This window comes from Poecilia formosa, unplaced genomic scaffold (genome assembly GCF_000485575.1).
Source record: "Poecilia formosa unplaced genomic scaffold, Poecilia_formosa-5.1.2 Scaffold117, whole genome shotgun sequence".
NCBI lineage: Eukaryota > Metazoa > Chordata > Actinopteri > Cyprinodontiformes > Poeciliidae > Poecilia > Poecilia formosa.
In genome coordinates, this window is record NW_006800056.1 from 301,929 (window position 1) to 321,692 (window position 19,764).

The 19,764-nt window shown below is 42.2% G+C and overlaps 1 protein-coding gene across 9 annotated transcripts in view; it reads left to right on the forward strand.

Moving 5' to 3' along the window:
* Window positions 1–19,764, forward strand: part of sorcs1 (sortilin-related VPS10 domain containing receptor 1) — a 165,454-nt gene that overhangs the window by 133,352 nt on the left and 12,338 nt on the right. For all 9 annotated transcript variants that reach the window (XM_016675596.1, XM_016675594.1, XM_016675593.1 and 6 more), the window contains 11 exons: window positions 669–815; window positions 1,630–1,732; window positions 3,763–3,839; window positions 6,740–6,831; window positions 7,198–7,305; window positions 10,899–11,016; window positions 12,170–12,303; window positions 14,825–14,938; window positions 16,227–16,398; window positions 18,162–18,348; window positions 18,899–19,032. In XM_016675596.1, coding sequence (XP_016531082.1) covers window positions 669–815; window positions 1,630–1,732; window positions 3,763–3,839; window positions 6,740–6,831; window positions 7,198–7,305; window positions 10,899–11,016; window positions 12,170–12,303; window positions 14,825–14,938; window positions 16,227–16,398; window positions 18,162–18,348; window positions 18,899–19,032 — 1,386 coding nt within the window. The remainder of the gene's footprint in view (window positions 1–668; window positions 816–1,629; window positions 1,733–3,762; window positions 3,840–6,739; window positions 6,832–7,197; window positions 7,306–10,898; window positions 11,017–12,169; window positions 12,304–14,824; window positions 14,939–16,226; window positions 16,399–18,161; window positions 18,349–18,898; window positions 19,033–19,764) is intronic.

Genomic DNA, 19,764 nt, shown 5'->3' on the forward strand with positions numbered 1-19,764 from the left:
TAAATATTTAGTTTGTGAGCTAAATATTTTGCTCACAAACTAAATATTTAGTGCAGGTCTGAGTGAAATGATGCCGTCATGGAGTCGTTCTCCTGCTGTTAACTTTTCACTTTCATAAACATCATAAATAACCACATACAAGTTCTTCTCTTTCCTTTTTGTTTATCTGCTTTGTCTTCTCAAACCTCCAGTCAGTCGTGGCAGATGGCTGCTGGTACCGAGCCTGGTTCTGGTTCTGGTTCTGGTTCTGGTGGAGGTTTCTTCTTGTTAAAGGAAGAAACCTCTCGCTACATGCTTGCTCAGTGTGAGGGTTTTCTGTAATGTGAGTGATCGTTGCTGCGTGGTCCTTCAGGAGGAATAAAAGTCAGCGGCTCGATGCAACCTGCTGGTTTTCCTTATGGAAACCTTTTAGACTAATTTGAATAATTCACTGTTTGGTAGCTGAGATCAACTATAATATATGTGATTGAATTTAAATTATTTTTTCAAAATTCCTTGAAATATCGTTTCTTGAGAAATGTTAAATTGAACATTTATTCTGATTTGTGGAATAAAAAGGTTGTGTGGTTTTCTACGATGTATGTAAACATCTGGTTTCAACTGAAGTGAATAATATTCAGAGATCTGCCTGAGTTTCTCTCAAAGCTGTTTCTGTGTTACCTTCCCAGGTGGCAGGAATAAAGGGCATGTTCCTGGCCAACAAAAAGACTGATAGCCAAGTGAAGACGTACATCACTTACAACCGCGGCAGAGACTGGAGGTTGCTGCAGGCCCCCAGCAGAGACCTGAGAGGCAACAGCATCCACTGTGTGCTGGTGAGCGCTGCTGCAGCAGCTGCTGCTGCTGCTGCTGCTGCTGCTGCTGCTTCTTTTTTTATCCATGTGTGCGCGTCCATCTGAGAGACAGGAGCCGCCTGATCCCAGCAGCAGCGAGAGGCCGCGCTCAGAGAGCAGCAGCCGTCAGAGCTGAGTGCTCCGAGGCGGCTGAGCTGAAAGGTCAGCCGTTCTGATTCAGTCCAATAAGCCGACCTCCCATTTAAGCTACTGGAAGAAGAAGAGGTGTCAGATGGAAAAGCGCGCTCCTCTCCTTCATCTGTCCGTCTTCCTCAGAGCTCCTGAAAGTTGGGGCAGCTCATCGTTCGCCTGAGATTTCAGTCAGACGCTAAAGTTCAACAATCCAAGTAAACAATCCGGTTCATCTGGAACGTTCCCAACTCATCCCAACCTCAGACCGGAAATAATCACTCCCCCCGCCCCCCAAAAAAAAAAAGAAACCCCAAACCAATTAGATACTCTGTGGCATTTTTTGCCTTCTTCTCATATTATCCAGTCATTTGTCAGCAAATGTCAGAGTTTTAATAAACCTCCAAACAGCCCGTCACAACATGGCCTCCTCCACTGGCATTTCGCCGCCTCGTAATGAGAATTGTGTCGGTAAAGGTTAACCCAATCAAAATTAATGGTGAGGCCGGCCAATGGGGATGCCGTGTTTGTGATGGAGCTTATGACTTGGGAGGGTTGCAGATCCGAGTCGATGCAACCGGCGAGGCGTGCGTCCGCGTCTCTTAGTGATCCCGGCGGCTCGGCCCGAAGGTTTCGCTAATTGAGATCTTGATTTCTCCCTCTGCAGCCGTACTGCTCATTACATCTCCATCTTCACGTGTCTGCCAATCCCTACACATCTGGAAACATCGCCAGCAGGGAGTCGGCGCCGGGGATCATCGTCGCCTCAGGTGGGTGTGAGGAAGGCTGCTGCTGCCGCCGCTGACGGTCTGTCTGCCTTCCTTCAGACGAATCCGCTAATTATGTAACGACCTGCTAACAGTGTTCACTTAATTACGGGGGTTTTATTATTTAACTGGTTTTACAGTCGGAGTTTCTTCTGAATCCATTTTGCAGCATCAAATGAAATACTTTATCTTTTTTGCTGCATGTTGGCGAACTGTAGAATCTCCTGCTTAAAGTCAGAAACATTGATCTACATGTAGATACAAACTTTGTGCAGACAGATCTTCTCTTCAGGATGTTACAGACATAAAGTATTCACTCTTTGATCTTGTTCTTTACAACCACACACTTTGATGAGCTTCATTAGGTTTTAATGTGAAGTAGAAAGAAAATCATCTTCCATCTACTAACGTTAATGAAAGATTTTCTTTTTTATTTTACTCTACAAGATATTTCAGTTAAGATCTGAACATCAGTTTTATAGTCGTGGCTCAAATTGTCAATGTAATTTTGCTCAGGACTTTGACTGGGCCATTTTAGAACACAGTGGAAGTGTGTAAACCTTTTACCATGCAGGCTGAAACCATCAAGCTGAAGGAACCTGTAGTCTTCAAAAATAATTTGTTCAAAATTTTTCTTTTTGATGAGTAAAAACATTTTATTCTTCCAGAATGAAATACATAAATCATGAAATGATCTTCTGCACCTTCCTGGATAATCCCTGCAAATGAAAAGCCTCCCTGTAGCATGATGCTGCCACCACCATGCTTCACAGTGATTATATGGGTTGTTTGTTTCTGCTTCCCAAAGATCTTTATTTAGATGATAGAAGTAAAGATGAGGCAGCTGAGTTCTCATTTGAATCCTTCTTGGTTTTGTTACATCTCATAAAATCTGGATAAAATTCATTCAGGTTTTTGTTTATTTGATAAAATGTGAGAACGTTGAAGAGTTATGAATACTTGGCCTGCCTCTGCCTGCTGCCAGCTGCTCCAGCCTCTGCCTGCCCTCCTCTGCTTTCCACCAAACAGCCATCAGTGATGCAAAGCTATAAACCATCAAGAACAAAGAAAAATGGAGGAAAATGACATCAGCTGCCTTCCAGGTGGATTCACACCGCCGTGATATTTACTCCCATATGGACCGACACTGTCAATAACTCATCAGCACACACCTCAGGTGTCTGCAGAAGGCCAGGCTGGCACTCTGAGCGTGAAGCAGAGAATTAAACAGCTCTCAGTGCAACAATCGACCCGTTTGGTTTGATCCGTCATTATTCCAGCTGCGGTCACGAAGGAGGAAAATAACGGAAAAATAACTTCTTCCTCTCCATCCGGGGATCTAATTTTAGAACGATTTCAGCCATCATGATCGCATTTCCATTGATAAAGTCTACAGATGGTCCGGACCGCATGAAGGAGAGGAAGTCAGAGCCATAAAACGGCGATCTGTTCGCTGTAAACTGAAACTCAACTGCTGCTGGGATTGTTATCACCCTCATTGTGCTACAAAATGAGAAATAAAAGAATGCACCTAATGGGAAATTCAACCTTTGATGGTCACTTTTCATAGATCACCTTTCTCAATCTGAAGACAGAAACTGGATCAGCATTGCGACTTTGAGTCGGTTGTGAGAAGGAGATTGTGGCTCATGGAGAGTTCATTCCTGTGGAACAATCAGGCCTCCCAAACCTGCCACCTGGCACCAATTACAGGCTGAATTAAAGCAATTACAGCCTTTTGCACTGGATTAGGAAAGCTTGTCTTAATGTGGTCCGAAGTGCTGAAAGATGAATACAGTAATCAGGATTTATTGGTTAATTTGGGAGCCTGCACAAATGTCACAGTGCGGCGTAGATCTGTAGGAGCGGCGTAATTACAGGTGCAGTCAGCAGCTGCAGAGCGGACCACCGCTGGCTGCAGTCCTCACTGCATAACAGTTAGATTTGATCTGAAGCAGGCTTTTCTTCCTGCGTACACATCATGCTGCTCCCATCATCAAATGCGGTTTGTCTTGTGTGAATTTCCTCTGCAGGCTCCATCGGTTCAGAACTGACCACCAGCAATGTGAGCGCGTTCATCACCTCTGATGCAGGAAACACGTGGAGACAGGTGAGGCCTCTTTGTGCTGCCTGATGTCACGCCGCTGAAATGTATCCTGTGAAGTAATTCCAGTTCAGCTGTGAAATGTGGGAAGTGTAAAACAATATGACATCACTTCTGCTGGGAATCCAGTCTTTGATTCTTCTTTGTGAAGGAAGTGAGAGTGTTTTAGAAATCTACAAACCTTTCAGACGTTTCCATGGCAGCAGCTGACTGACATTTGGTTCACTTCTGTTTTGCCATCCTGACACGCTGCCTGTCTCTTTCTGCTCATGTTCAGTTAGCAGACATTGAAGACTTTATTATTGGGTAGAAAAGGTTCCACTGCGTGTTGTCAGGACGTCCACATTCAACGTGTGAACAGTGTTGGCCTCTTGGAGCAGAGCTGAGCTAGACTTTAGTTTCTCTGACCAGAGGCTTCGTTGATGCAGGACTAAAACAGCCGACTGTTGGCAGGACGGACTCCAGCTTTTAATGCTGCAGGAACCACATGAATGACGAAGCAGATAAACCTTCAGAAAAGAAAACTTAAAACCAGATTGTTGCTCCTCTTGGATCCACGAAGCAGAGCTAATAAACTGAGCTACACGTAATATTTTGTTAAATCTTTTCAAGGATATCCACAAAAACTGGTAACTGGGTTTTATCCGCAAATGTATTTTTGATCATTTTTAATTTGTTTGTAGCAAAATGATCTGGCTTTCAGCGTTTCAAATTAGCATCCAAGGCTCAGTAGCCTGGGTTTGATTCAGTCAGCAGCACACCGATCATTCATAGGCAGAATGGCAAATAAATAATAAATATCTGGCCCTCAAGTTTATGAAAACCAAACCAGTGATTAAAACCAAAGACAGAAAAATCCTGAGTTTCTGAGGAGATAAAAACAGTAGTTGACTTTATCTTCATGATCCATGTGAGCTGAACATTTAGTTGTCCATCATTTAACCCTAAATGTAACGGATGTTGGGCTTCGGTCCACCGATCAGCTGATTATCAGCTAAAACACTGAATCTGTTCAGCTCAGTCAATGCCTTGGTGCTAATATCTGCCTCTGGTCTGGGGTTTGTTGCTGCTATAGAAAGTCTTAAAGTTAGCTATTTGTGATATAAATAAGGTGTTAAACAGTGAAGACAGAAAAACCTGCAAAAAGCCATTTAAATAGATAAATGTGTTCTCCAGGTCACATCTGTTCATTCACCAAGCACTGCAGGTGCTCGGCACTTCTCACGTTTATGGATTTGGTCTTTATTTCACAGCTTATTTATGTTTTTATTTTTGTCCCTGAAGCACCTCACTAGCAAATATTTTAAAACATATTAATTCCCCATCATTTTTCTGTTCAGCATCCATGACTAAGTTTATACATCTGTGAAACACAATTCTTCCAGATTGCATCAGTTTTAACCTCGACTGCTACAAGCAATTAATGTCTTAGAAACATCTTTCATTCAGAAAGTCATTTTTCAGGAAGGCAGGAAGTTTTTACCTTCTGAATGGAACAAGCTGCCATGTAGCTCTGAAACAAATGAACTCAGAAATTAAAATAACAAACATGTGAGTAAAGCCAGTCTGAACTACTGCAGGCTTTTAGCCACATCACTCCAAACTTAGCCAGAAGACTCAGTCGAAGTTAGTAAAGGATCTTAATGGAGACAGTCAGACAGGGCCGGCCCAAGCCTTCATGGGGCCCTAAGCAGCCGCTCAGTTTGCTGATGCCTTGGGCCGACCCTGCAGTCAGGATCAAACTGTGCAGAAGCCTCTGGGACATAAAGGCAGACCAAGACTGGGGGAGCTTTTGGGTCAGAATAAATTGGGATCAAGCTGATACCTGGAGGAAATAATTCAAGCATAAAGAGTCATAAAGCTCAGAAGACAAACATCATCCACAGTTAGAACGGCGGCCATCACAGCGTTTATGGAGAAGCTGACAGATGTGAGGAACAGCTGGAGGTTGTCTGGAGCGTTGGAGGAACGCTGTCTGCTCAGACAGATGAAGCTACGCTAATTAAAAGCAGCAAAGTCATAAACTATGTCCTAGTTAAAGGAGCTGGATGTGATGTTCAGAGCTTGGGTTCTTCTTTTAGAACCTGACCAGTTTCAAACTTCACCAGAACATCCTGGGTCTTCATGATGCTGGTTGTTCTCTGCTGACTCGTTACGGCGGCCGCTGTAGGCACCAGGCTGCAGTGGATTTTATTTAGGGGTGTCAAAGAAAAGGAGGCTCAATACAAATGCATAGCGAGAAAATAAAGACGTGACGATCCGATTCTTTTAAACGGCTCCCTGAACAAAGCATGTTTATTACCTACTTTATGTTTGATGGATGTGACTGCATCACCATTTCTACTGCAAGAACATGCCAGGTCCTTCTTCACACACACTGAATAAATATCAAGATTGGACTGGTTTGTGAATTTCACTCAATAAAACAAATTAATATAGAACTATAGTGACGGTAAAATATGTTGTTCTTAGAAAAATCTACAAGTGGATCATCTGAATATCTGTTCCATCAATAACTCAAAAGTGAGGAAAACAAATTAAATAAAACTCTGTGCATTTTTTACACTCGTTTTTTTTAATCTGATTTTTATTTCTTTCCTACAGTTTAATGTGAAAATCCTCCTGTCTGTTGTCTTGCTGTCAACTTTTCACTCAGACTTTTTTCATGAAACACTTTGATAAAACATAATTTAGAAATCTGAGGGCCAAGACATAAAACGAGGGGTTGCCGTCATGTGAATAACTTTCATTAGATATTAACGTCACAGAATCATATTACAGTCTCTGAGGTCGTGTAACTTTGTAAGGTCAGCAGCATGCAGCTTCCTCCCGGCGCCAGTGACGGCTGCTCAGTGTGCAGACGCAGAAAAGTCTCGCCTCGCTGAGTTTTCTTCTTTCTCCTGCAGATCTTTGATGAGGAGTACGCCGTGCTTTATCTCGACCAAGGTGGAGCCTTAGTGGCAATAAGACACACTCCACTTCCCATCCGACACCTATGGTGAGTCATTACCACGAAGCTGCCGTTTGTCACAGCATGACTAATTCCCTCAGAGGGAGCTGGAAGTCTTAAGTTAGTCAAACAGAAAAGCAAATGAGTTTGTCTTGAACTGGGGATGATTCCTGTTAGAGGAGCCAGCAGCCGTGGAAAATGACTGCTCTTACAGCTGTCATTCCATTTCCCCTCTCCGTGTTTGAAGTCATAATGAGTGTAGCTCTCGCTGATCGCTGCTCATTGAGCAGACTCCCTCAGTCCTGCACAGAATATGAAATAAAGTTGTGAGACACCTCTAAGGGTCATTAGCTTGTGCACACAGCGGGGGGGATTAGCACGGATCCCAGGTGCCGCAGCTGTTTGTGTTCTCAGGTTGAGCTTCGACGAAGGACGGCAGTGGAACAAGTACAGCTTCTCCAACACGCCTCTGTTTGTGGACGGGGTGCTGGGCGAGCCGGGCGAGGAGACGCTCATCATGACGTGAGTAGCACACGTCCATCTTGAAAAAATATGAGGGAAAGAGAGAAATCAGACAAATTGTGTTTGAACTTTTCTGAGCAGCAGTTGATGCAATCTCCTTCTGGTGAACCAGGGAGGATTTATCAAGGCAAAATCAAGCAAACACATAAAATACTTCCATCATCCTGATGTGAAATTAAATGTTTAACTCATATCATCCTAATTCCTTCAGTCATTATGGATGGTGATGCTGCCACCATCCATTACTGTCTATAACAAATATGATCAAGTCTCTGACTGTTGCCCAGGACTTTTACACAGTAACTTGGCCGAGATGATACCATCAGTTGTTGGCCAGAACTGCTAATCCACCTCATTTGCTCTTGCCACTCCTCTGTAAATCTCTGTCTGAAAGTCTGGCAGAGAGAAGTTAGAGTCTGGGACCTGAAGAAACGGCTTGAACTTCGTCCTTCTGTCTCTGCTGGTTGGTACTGACCAGCTGTATCCAAGGAGAGAGATGCTAATCAGCTGCTCCTGGTTGTAAAACCAATACCTTGTTACCATGGTTACACATCATGACAACTGCGTGAAAGTAAAAATGTGAGAGCAAAAATCCTAGCTGCATTCAAACCAGAGGGAATAAATGTCTAAACATGAAACCAAAAACTATATGAACGAAAGTCTAGAAAAGAATAAATCAGAGGTAAAATAACAGAGCTGCTCCAACATGCTGCCGCCGTCCGTGTTGCACTTTTAGAGCTCAAAGCTGGAACAAAAATAAAACCTAATTTCCTCCAAAGCACTCATCTGATTTGTCACCAGATAGAAATGGTCATTCAGAGCCGCCATGATTCTTAGCAGAGGAGCTGATGGAGCCAATCATCAGAGATTTCAGTCCATGCTGACATGACAGCATCATGCAGTTATTGAATAGAAAGTCATTTTGTTTCCCTTTTTTTAAAGGTTTTATTGGCTCTAGGGGCCTTTATTTGATAGTTAATTAACAGGAAAGTTAGTAATGAGAGACGGGGAAGACATGCAGCAAAGGTCGCCAAGGCCGGGAATCGAACCTGCGGCGGCTGCGTTGAGGACTGAGGCCTCCATACGTGGGTTGTGCTGAACCACCACAGCACATCCACTGTTACCTTTTCATTAGACGTTCCTTTGGTTTGTAGCATTACTATTATCAGATTCTGTTTTCTGCAGGATTGGTGTTGGAGGAATGAAAGCCTCAACCAGGAAGGACAGACATTTTGATAATTACAGACTAGACTGACAATTAAATGCAATATTAACGACTGATTAGAGATTAGAGAACTGAAACAGGAGAATAATCCTGGTGGGCGAATCTGGTCAGAAACCTGCAGAGTTTCTGCTGAGTAGAAACACAAACATGATTTGAGCTGAGAAACCTGACAGGAAACCGGCTCCATCTGTTGTTAGCTTGAACATCGGGGTGGTTGATTCTCCAAACCCAGATCCTCTGACTGCAGTAGGTAAGACATTAACTCTGCATCTGCAGATGTGTTCCTGTAACCTGAGCTTTGCTTCGCCTTCTGAGCCATCCAGCATTCGTCTCTGCCTGTTTTCTTCTTCATGAATAAAAACAGACTTTCTCTCAAGGTCTGGCCAACATCAAAACTGGCTGTCTCCAGATTGTGATCACAGGAGATCAATGCTTTGGCAGCTGGTGACAGTGCGACTGTCCATTTGAAGAGCATGAAGGAAAATGATCAAAATGATCAAAAAGACAGGAAAACAGCAAAGAAAGTTTAGTTTTGAAAACTTTTAACAGCATTAGAAATCGGCAGAGCGGCGAGCACGAATCAGTTTGCCCTCAGAGAGCAGAGTTATGAAGATTCCCTCCACATTTATTATTAGAATAGCCACGAGCCAGGAGCATTCATATGACGCAGCACCGGCCCGTTATTGCAGCAGAGAATGGGGCCTGTGGGGCCCGTTACCAAAGGGTCTCCACGGGCACATCAATGTTTCATGACACCTGCCATTAATGACAGAGTGACGGCGGGCGCGGCGGGAGAGTGATGGGCGCAGCAGGAGGACGGAGAGCAGGAAGGCAGGATGACAGCGCTCTGAGGAGGAACGCACCACGGCTGCTTCTGTTTGGAAGGAGTTTGAGGTTCTGTAAAGACAAAGCAGAGACTGAGATCAAGTCCTCCAACGTTAAGGCCATCAGTTTTCATAAGACCATCATGCACCGCTTTCTTATCAATTTGTACTAATTTCTGCAGTAAGTGCCTGTCATGGTCGGATGCCTCCGGCGCTAATTGACAGATTGTGATTAATATGTTGCTATATGGTCTCACACACACACACACACACACACACACGCACACACACACACACACGCACACACAGTCACTTGATTCAGCTGGAGATGGGATCCTCCTAGCCGGTTTAATAACCTTGAATTGTATTTGGAATCTGGTCAGAGAAAAACAAGAGAATTTATTCTTATTAACGTTCATAATAAAGACAGATTAGTCGTCATTTTGTCTTATTTTTGTTTGGTTTGTATTTTCCGATGTGAGTAAGGTGACAACAAATAAATGTGAAAGCAGGGATGCGTGTCTGGGCTGGAGCAAGTCGTCTGTCTGCAGGGTTTTCTTTCTGCATGAGGATCTCATTTGTATTTGAAGCAGAATGTTTTCACCCAGGCCTGCTGTGCAGAAACCAAAGGAAATCGAAAAGCTCTTTTAACCGAGCCTGTCTGGAAAAAGAACAACTCTTTATCACTCCCTTTTTCTCCTAGAGTTTTATTCTTTTGTCTCGTACAAATATTAGGCTACAAATCTTACAAACTTATGCTAAGTTTTCTGAAACTTTATTCTGTCAGCCTCTTCAGACTTCATGAAGTCGTCACTGTGCTCTTCCCAACTCATCCCAAATGAAGTTGGAAAATATCCTTCAGTGTAAAATCATAGGAGCTTTTACTGAGCTACGTTCTCTACCTGGTGAACTTTCTGATCCGTTTTTAACAAAAGATCCACAAAAAACAATTACAAAATAGTCTAAGCTCTAATTTAAGTCATTTAAATAAATAAACCCTGTTAGCTGGGTGTCTTTGTGAATAAGAAGGCATGATAGGTGGAATAAAAGCTCAAAACATTTAAGAGTTATCAAACATTTGAAGCCACAATTTTGCAAATAATTTTGTGTTGGTTATTAATTTTGACCTTAAAACGTGTCGGTGTCAGAATGCTTCCTGGGATGATGAAGGATCATTTCCAGATGGAAGGAGTCCAGAAACGCTGCATGGCTGGAATCCCACTGCATGATGGGCAACAGGTTCAAAACATCCACATTCTGGCTGGTTTGTGTTTTTAAACGTAGTTTTCATCTCTCTGCCTCTAACATTGTTTCTGTAAATAAGATGGAGTTTACTCAAAATCTGTCACAAATGGAACAGGATGTTAAGAGAAAACTGATATTGTAGTTTGGACCATGGAGTGATACATGTCTGGTGAAGTTTTCCTTCTTCTCTGACTCGGGTCTAGTCTGGCTTGAATCCGTTCTGCTGCCTCCTCTTTAACGGCTCGTTCCATCAATCTCCATCCCTCACTTGATTTTTTCTTTACATGACTTGTTTCCAGGATCTTTGGCCACTTCAGTCATCGCTCTGAGTGGCAGCTGGTGAAAATAGATTTCAGGTCCATCTTCAACAGGAGATGCACCGAGGCGGACTACCAGACGTGGCACCTACACAACCAGGTATCATGGCTGCCGGACCCAAATAAAGATCTGAGGACAAAACGGTTCTGGATGCACTTTCTGTTTTTAATTATTCCAGTGTGATCAGAGTGAGTAACTATTTAGTCTGCTCTTTAATTTACTTTACAATTATTCATTATGTTTTTTTCTTAAATATAGATTAAAACTGGAAAAGAAATTCTGTATTGAAGGGTGAAATGGGCAGACAGCTGACTGATCCCTCCTTATTGACGTCATGCATTCATTAAAAAGAAAGAAATAAAATAAATCCTGGGGAACCACCACTGGTTCCACGATTCAGTTTAGGTTTTTTTTATGGTTTTGCTAATGAAACAGCACAACCTGAGCAAAACAAAAAGATAAAGGTTGACCTAAAGCAACTATTGGTCAGAACATTCACTGACAGGAAATAGGATGGAGTAAATGCACCCATAACCTTTAGCTTATTAATGCATCTCCATCCTGCTGAACATCCAGGAGGACCAAGGTTGGTTCTATATTAGCTTTTAAAGACGCTTCCCCTCCATGCTCAGAGTGTGTTGGACCCTGACCCTCCACCCGTCCTGCTCTGTTTCATCAACCTGCTGGACCTGAAACCGAGCCACACACTCAGAGCAAGCCTTTATTCACGGCCCGCTTCTGTAAACAGCTCAGACACCCATATGTTCAGAGCGGAGCAATGATCAAACCAGGAAGCATGGAAGATGACAAGAGTCCGGGCCAGTTATGGAGCCAGACTGGCTGAGAGCGTCTGCAGAGAAACAGAGGAAGAGATGGAGCTAGAGAAGTTTCAGCTTTTCATTGTCAGAACCTGGAAGTCTATTTGTGATGCAGTCCGGTTTCTTTGACATCTCACTACTGACACCTGCTGCATGGAGGCGGGATGTCGAGTGAAACCGGCGGCTCAGGTTGTTTTTTAATCCTCAACTGATTCAGTCACTCAGAATAAATCTAAAAATGTTTGGCAGATTGAGGTTCATTATCAGATTATATCAATATTAGTGAATAAATCTAAGATGGAGCCCCAGTAGGGTTGCAGTGACAGACGATGTTGATTTATTTCTGTTTGCATCATTTAAATCATTTTCCTCCTGGTTTTTAAATGAATGTTTGTGTGATTTTCCTGTTATCTGTTTTCTGATCTGCTCGGCAGGGTGAGCCGTGTCTGATGGGCGTGAAGAGAATCTACCGGAAGCTGAAGCCGACCTCCAGGTGCGTCATGGGAAAGACGTACTCCGTGGCGATGACCTCGGCTCCCTGCGACTGCACGGAGGCGGACTTCGAGTGGTCAGTGCTGACCTCAGTTCATCCCCTTTACATCTAATAATCTTTCCTTATTCGCAATGCAAGGTTTATTTTTTTATTTTTGGATTTTATTTGTTAAATTTCTGTCAAATTTAATGTTGGTGATCTCAGCCAGAACACAAACAGAAAAATCCCACATAAGAAAATAAGTACCTATGTTCAAAAAACATCTGAACATGTTTTAGACACTTTTAGCGTTTAATGAGTAAGTTTAAAAATAAAATGCTTTATTTTTAAAAGGAACAGAATCTTGGTTTACTATTTAGTTATTAATTTCATAGCAGCACATCATAAATACATATTTTTTCTCACCCTGACCAATCAAAGCCTGGGGGCGGAGCTAATCCTGCTCAGGTTTTTATAATTGGTCTGAAGTTCGCTTCACTAACCAATCAGATATCTGGGTTGAAAAGAGTCACAGTTTATTAATTCATTTCTCCAATCAGGACATTGTCCACCTTGGACACGTCACCAGTCCTTCACAAGCCAACACAGGACATGTACAAACACACACACACACACACACACACACACACACACACACACTTAAACGATTTAGAAAAAAAACAACAACAAAAGATTAATATCATAATAAATGGAGGCAAAATTCCCTAAATTTGAACTCATCAGTGAGAAGCTATAATGCTAAAAACATATTTTATCTAGAAGCAACAAACCAATAAATATTCACTCAATCAAATGCCCATAATCATTTCCATCACAGGCCTTCTGGCAGTCCTCTTCTAAATGCTTATGAAGTAATATTTAATAGAAAACCCATATTGGAAAAAATACTTTAACAGAAAAATGGTAACTAAATATCCAGGTCTACAGATCTAAGCTGTAAATCTGTAAATTTAGATCACTTCATTTCTGCTGACTTTTACTTTTTTACTTCATTTTCACACATAAATATTTAGGATGAGAAACTGAAAAAAACTTCCCGCAATTCCTCCTCAACATGGTTAAGACCGAACCATGAATTTAGATGTTGTTTCATTTTGTACACATGGTGACTGTTTACTCTGAAGGCCTATAGATTTTACAATAATGTTCCACCTCCATCACTAATCAAACACTGGATATCTCTGTGAATACATGAGGTTTCTGGATATGTGTGAAACACCTTCTGCAGTTATTGACTAAGAGATTTTTGTCTCAGTTTGGCTCCCTGTAAAAAACAGGATCAGGGGATAAATAGTTGCCATCCTGCAGATTGGAAATGCATATCGGCCTTGGCACATCCTCACGGTGTTTGCGCTAATGTGTGAATATTTCTGCGTTTGTGTGTGAGAAAGAGAAAAAGTGGAGGAGCCAACGTGTTTTTCACTCTCAGACATTTTATTGATTCTGCTTTAATGTTTGCCATCGTTCACGTCTTGAAGGACAAAGTGTTCAGAGATAAAACGATCCTTCACAGCCATTTTTGCAGCAGCGACTCTTAATGTCAGGAAGATGTCGGTTTATCTGCATCCAGATGAAAACTGCTTTCTCTCACTATTTAATTGCATTCATTTTTTTCATGCTTTGGTCCCAAATCTACAGGCCTCTGGAGGAGGCAGCTCCTGCAATAAGCTTCATCAGGACCATAAATCACGGCGCCTAATAGCTTTCATTAACAATCACAACACTTCTGCATCTGTGTGCATGTCGCTCTAATTGGGGCAATTTGTCCCCATCAGTTTGGGGACACAGAGCTGCTCTGCCTTTTAATTTGTAGCACAAACACCTAATGGCTGGTATCTGCAGTCCTAAACACAGAGGGGTTCCTCACCATCACTGATGTCACAGCAACAAAGTTCAGCATCAAGTTTATGATCCTTCAGAAACATGTTTATTATAACTGCAGCTTTGACTCCAGCAGGCTCATATATTGACACATTTTCTTGATGACATGTAGTTTATGTCATCAGTTCACAGGTTTCCATTCCTGAACACTTTGAGGTTTGGACTGTGGCTTTAAGACCAGCCCCAATCATCACCCTTCCACCTCCATGCCAGCTGGTGATGAAGTTGCACCAAAAATGTTAGCTAGCTACGTAGCGAGGGTATTCAGTCAGCCCATTGCCTTAATGGATCTGTGACTCAAACTCAGCTGAATTGATGAAAATGTCTCTGTGTGATTCTAATGTTTGCTTTGCAGGAAAATCCCACTAGAACAAAACAACTTAGATTATACGAGATTAAATCATCCCAACACAACAAATTTAATATCTGTTTGACATATTTAAGGCCAACTTACCTTTAAATGAATTTAAGACATTTTAAAGATGCACAAACACTGTTAAATGTTTTCCATTTGTGAATAATTTTGATCTATTATTAGATTACGTCATGAGTTCTTCTGTGGTGAAATCTCTTGTGTATTTTGAAAACGTCTTAATATGATTAAAATCATTTGTAAAATAATTTTTATTAGAATGCAAACTTCACAATAACCTTAACAATGATTTCAGATTTCCGTTGCTTCTGATCGGATCGCCGTCTGTCGGTTTCATTGCAGTGATTATGGCTATGAGAGGCGAACTGATGGGAAGTGCAGCCCCGCCTTCTGGTTCCATCCGTCCTCCATGTCCCGCAGCTGCACCACGGGGATGACTTTCCTCAACAGCACCGGGTGAACATGACGAGCATCAGATCAGAATCAGGAAGTTAATTACTTAGTTAATTAGAACATCGGAGATGAATGAAACACAAGAGTTGAAAAACTTTTGAACATAATTTTATCTGAAGCCCAAAATGGAGTGAATATCTAAACAACAGTGTCAAATTGCTGTCCTGAAGGGTTTTGGACATGTTCCTGGTCCAACACACAGTCTAAACGACTGGGTTGCTTCCTCAGCATGTTGTCAGGTTCTGCAGGAATGTAGTAATTATTTGGATCAGGTGTGCTAAAGCAGAGAAACACCAGGACATCGGCCCTGGAGGACCAGCACATCACTTTGCTGATTGGGCTGATTGGTGTCTGTAAAACAAGAAAAATGAGTGTTCAACATGATAATTCATAACAACACAGAACCTGTTCTGCTGATGGCGCCTTAAAGTGTTACAGAACAGCAGGAGGAGGAAACGAGTCTGCAGCAAAAAAGTTTGTTTCTAACTAAAGAAACAGTCAGACTGAAGTAAACAGGACATGTTGGCAGGAAAACAAGAAAGACACAAAGGAAGCAGAATGTGAAGCAAAATCAACTAAGATGAAGTTTAATAATAATCATAGTGAATATGTGATAACCAACGACAGGAAGACCGAATCTCATCGGTTCTCACTGGTTGAAATGTCTAAAGATGATAGGTTTATTTTTATATTTTAAATGGGTAATTTCAACTTTCTGAACTTTTCTAAACAGTGTAAAGCAGGTGGCTGTTAAAAAGGTAAATGATCAAGTGTTACTGAGATCAGGCATTTTAAAATATAACGTTTACTTTTTAAGGCTCAGGATATGATGTGTACATGAAACTGGAAACATCAAAAACACAAGCTGGTGATATTTAAAAAAATAAAAACTGGACAGAGCAACAACAACGTGGAACCATGTGGTAGTTAATAGTTAAATAAGAGTTGGTTAATTATTTAAAAAGTCAGTAATTAGGTAAATACAAGTTAGTTGGTGTTAACTAAAAGTTAATTAATGGTTAGCTAAGACATAGTTCATGTTGCATAACAATGGTAAAAAAAATAACACATTTTTAGTTTTTAACAGTTATTTAATGATTAAATAAGAGTTGGTGGGTAAGTGAGAGAGTTTTGGTTGAAATAAGTTAGTTGCCAGTTAAATGAGCATTCAAAGCTTTTGTTTTGCCTAGAAAATGTAATTTAAATAGATAAACAAGGTTTGGACAGAACCACAGAGAAGCATATTACTGTTTCCATGTGAACATGGTCAGATGGTGTCTGTCCCCCTCAGCTACAGGAAGGTGGTGTCCAATAACTGCACAGCTGGAGTGATAGCAGAGTACACGGCCCGGCGACAGCACTGCCCCGTCCAGGCTCCCAAAGGCCTCCACCTGGTCACCAGCGAGGGCCGGCTGACCGCCACGCTGGGCGCCAACGTCACCTTCCTGGTTTTCCTGGAGGAGGTGAGCCCCACCAGCTGCTGAGTCATTTCATTCAGCAGGGGAAGGAATTTAAATAAACCTTCTACAATTATAAAATCAATCTGTGAATGTCAACCACGGTGCCCACTGTTCATCACATCCAAGAAAATGTTCCTGGCTAAGCCGTTTCTATGGAGACCAAAACCCTTTGGTTGAACTGAAATGCTGTTATTTTCGCACTCGGTGTCCATTCGTTCTGTTCCTGTTCTGGTTCAGAACAAAGAATGGACCTAAACGTTTCAAAAGAGGAGAGTGAATTTATTACTGCCATTCAAAGAGCTTCGGATCGAAATCATCCACCAGGAAAAGCAGACAGCGCGCCGCATGCAGAGTGGAAAGAGCACAAGTTTATTTTCTAACTGACGTTTAGAAAATGAGATTAAAAACTCTAGTCAAGTAAGACACCAACATGAATGAATCACTTCAGCCTGGGGGATGAAGGCTCCTTCAAAGGTCCAGTCTCACTGCTGCCACTTCAACATTACCGAAAAGAAAATTTCACACATAAGAAAATGAAATGCAGCAGTTCAGTTATCCAGTCCAATTCTTCCATGAAGACTTGAACTTTCTTTTTGTGCTCAGGAGAGTCAGAATATATTTATTCACTTAGATTTGGTCCTTTGTTCTCTGAACACTGAGCCTGTTTTACTGGATGCAAAGAGTCACTTTGTAGTGTAATAAAACATAAAGTTTATCTTTGTTTAAACAAAAGAATCAAGTTATTGGCTCACACAGAGCAGAGTCTGTAACTTCATTAAGGTTAAAAACATGTTTTATAATCGCAGATGAAATTCAAAAATCTGTTTTTTGTTTGAGTTCAGATGAACTCTTCGGTGATGAACGCCTCGTGTGAAAAGCGCAGCAGAAAAATGTGTGAAACTCTGAGTTTTAAACACACAGGAAGATTAATTTGCCAATTTCTTGCATTTCAAATGTTTTCGTTGTGACTGATTGAGGTCAAGCAGCACCAGAGCATCACGGTTTACATTTGTATTTCTTTCTTTGCTGGCATAGTGAGCATCACGCAGGTCGTCTTCACAGCTCAGCCTCACTGATGCTTGGTTGGTTCTGCTGTAAAATGCTTTGATCGAATCTGGACCCAGTTAAAAACAGCAGAACGAGTCCAAACTTCTCTGACTGGGTTTCTCACACTCAGAATAACGTGAATATTATCCAGTCAGAGGTTCTCAATGAACTTACATTGTGTAAGTATGGTTTTTGATTCAAACCTGATTAATTAATTATTGACTCTGTAATTACCTTGATTAACATTTTAATTGAGTCACTTCATTATTTATTTTTTGTAATCTAAAGAAATCCTTTGAGTCAATGTTGTATAATCAGAAAATGTGAATAGATTTCCCACACTTTTATTAACATCTTTGATGCTAATTAGCATCATTCGTCCATAAAGTTACACTTAGATTTATAAAGTGCTGTTTCAATGTTTCTTAGTTTTAAAGGTACATTTCAGTAAATCATTGTAAACACCAAGACGTACCAAAACAACATGAAACTTAGTAAAACCCAGCTGGTTAAAGGTTTGACATGTGATCTTAAAGAATTTGAAAATGTCCAGAATTATGGTAAATTAGAACATTTCCCATTAGATCCACCATGCAGTCTTACAGGCTCTGAATTTAAAGCAAAGTAAATCCAGGCTGTCTGCAGGCACCAGATGTGTTTTTATCGTGAGGAGAACATGAAGTCCTGCAGATTAAACCTGAAGTGTTTGTCCTGCGCAGGGAGACGGAGCGAGGACCAGCATCACGGTGGACTTTGGAGATGGTCACGCTCTGACGTACTCCAACGTGAGCTCCATCGAGGACGGCATCAAGCACATCTACAAATCCGTGGGAATCTACCGGGTGACGGCCACCGGGGAGAACAGCCTCGGTTCTGAGACCGCCACGCTCTTCCTGCACGTCACATGTGAGTTTTTATTAAAAATAACAACACAAAAAACCTCTGCTTCCATTCATGGAGGACTGTCCTCCATTTTTCTAATCTTCCTCTTTTTCCCACTCTTTATCACCTTGTGTGGAATTGCTGCTGTCACTTCACCGCGTTCGGGGCTTTATCTCCCCAGAACCCGTCCAGAATCGAACAAACAAACAGAGATAGAACAAACCTCATTACGCTTCCTCTCCAGTCAGTGCTGCCTCGTATGGATGAGGCCTGACAACTTCTGCTCCCTAACAGATGTAAAAGGAACCGACTTACTGATCAGGGAGCCCGCCGCCCCCGCCGCCGATCTGCCCGCCGTGTGTGACAGCCACGCACACAGAGTCACTGCAGACCCCAGAGGGCGGCGGAGGAAAACAACCCACAGATGGCAGCTATTGGTTCAGATGCAGCAGAGAATTCTGGGCTAATTTCTTCTCTCCATTTGAGCTAATAAAGTTAATAAAGTTGTTTGTGAGTTTTGCATGTAGCAGCAGAGCGTGGAGTTCACTCTGTGATGCATTGTGTGTCTGAACAGGTCAGCTGGAGCATATCCATCTCTCTGCTCCCTTTGTGGCGGTGAGGAACAAGGAAGTGAACCTGACCACCGTTCTGCATCCCAGCCAAGTGGGAACGGTCACCTACATCTGGTGGATCGGAAATAACACTGAGGTACGGCGAACGCTGCTTCTCTGTGTCCGTTTGTGATTAAGAAGTAGGTTGCTGACTCTGTTGTTCTGTGCAGCTATATTTGTTGGCGCCGGCTGCAGAAAACCAAGGCCTTGTTAATCAGGACTGATAACAGTTGCAGAATGTTCTGATGAGCCATAAGCTTAAAGTGTCTCGATTACCAAGTTATGGAGAATCTTAAAGCCATCTGCATACAGAGCAGAGCGGAGTGGAGGTCCGGTCAGCAGCAGGAGTTCTTTGACCCGTTTTAACATCCTGATGGCTTCAGCCAGCAACGAGCTCTCAGGAGCATCTCAGGTGTGTCAACTGTGGTTCCAGCTCATCTTCAAAAACAGAAAAACTCCATAGTGAATGTTGTAACCAGAAGCTTACAGACACACAGCAGGTCAGTTGGAACGACCAGAATGATTCCTGGTTGCTAAATGCCACAATAATGAGAGAAGGGATGTTAGAGACAAATCACAGCAGCGTAGACGTGATGGGAAAGTCCAGGCATCACATCATTCAGGAAAGAGACAAATTCTGGGAAATGCACCAGAAGTGCATGGACTTAATGTTCTGAAGGCAGAACATTAACTTCCAGTAAGACGTTAAAGCTTTGGCACAGAAGAGACTTCCAGATCCATGATACTCAGAAAATCACTGAGAATGTGGAACCTGGGGGGGAGAAGGACCTGGAGGACCTGGAGAACCTGGAGGACCTGGAGATCCTGG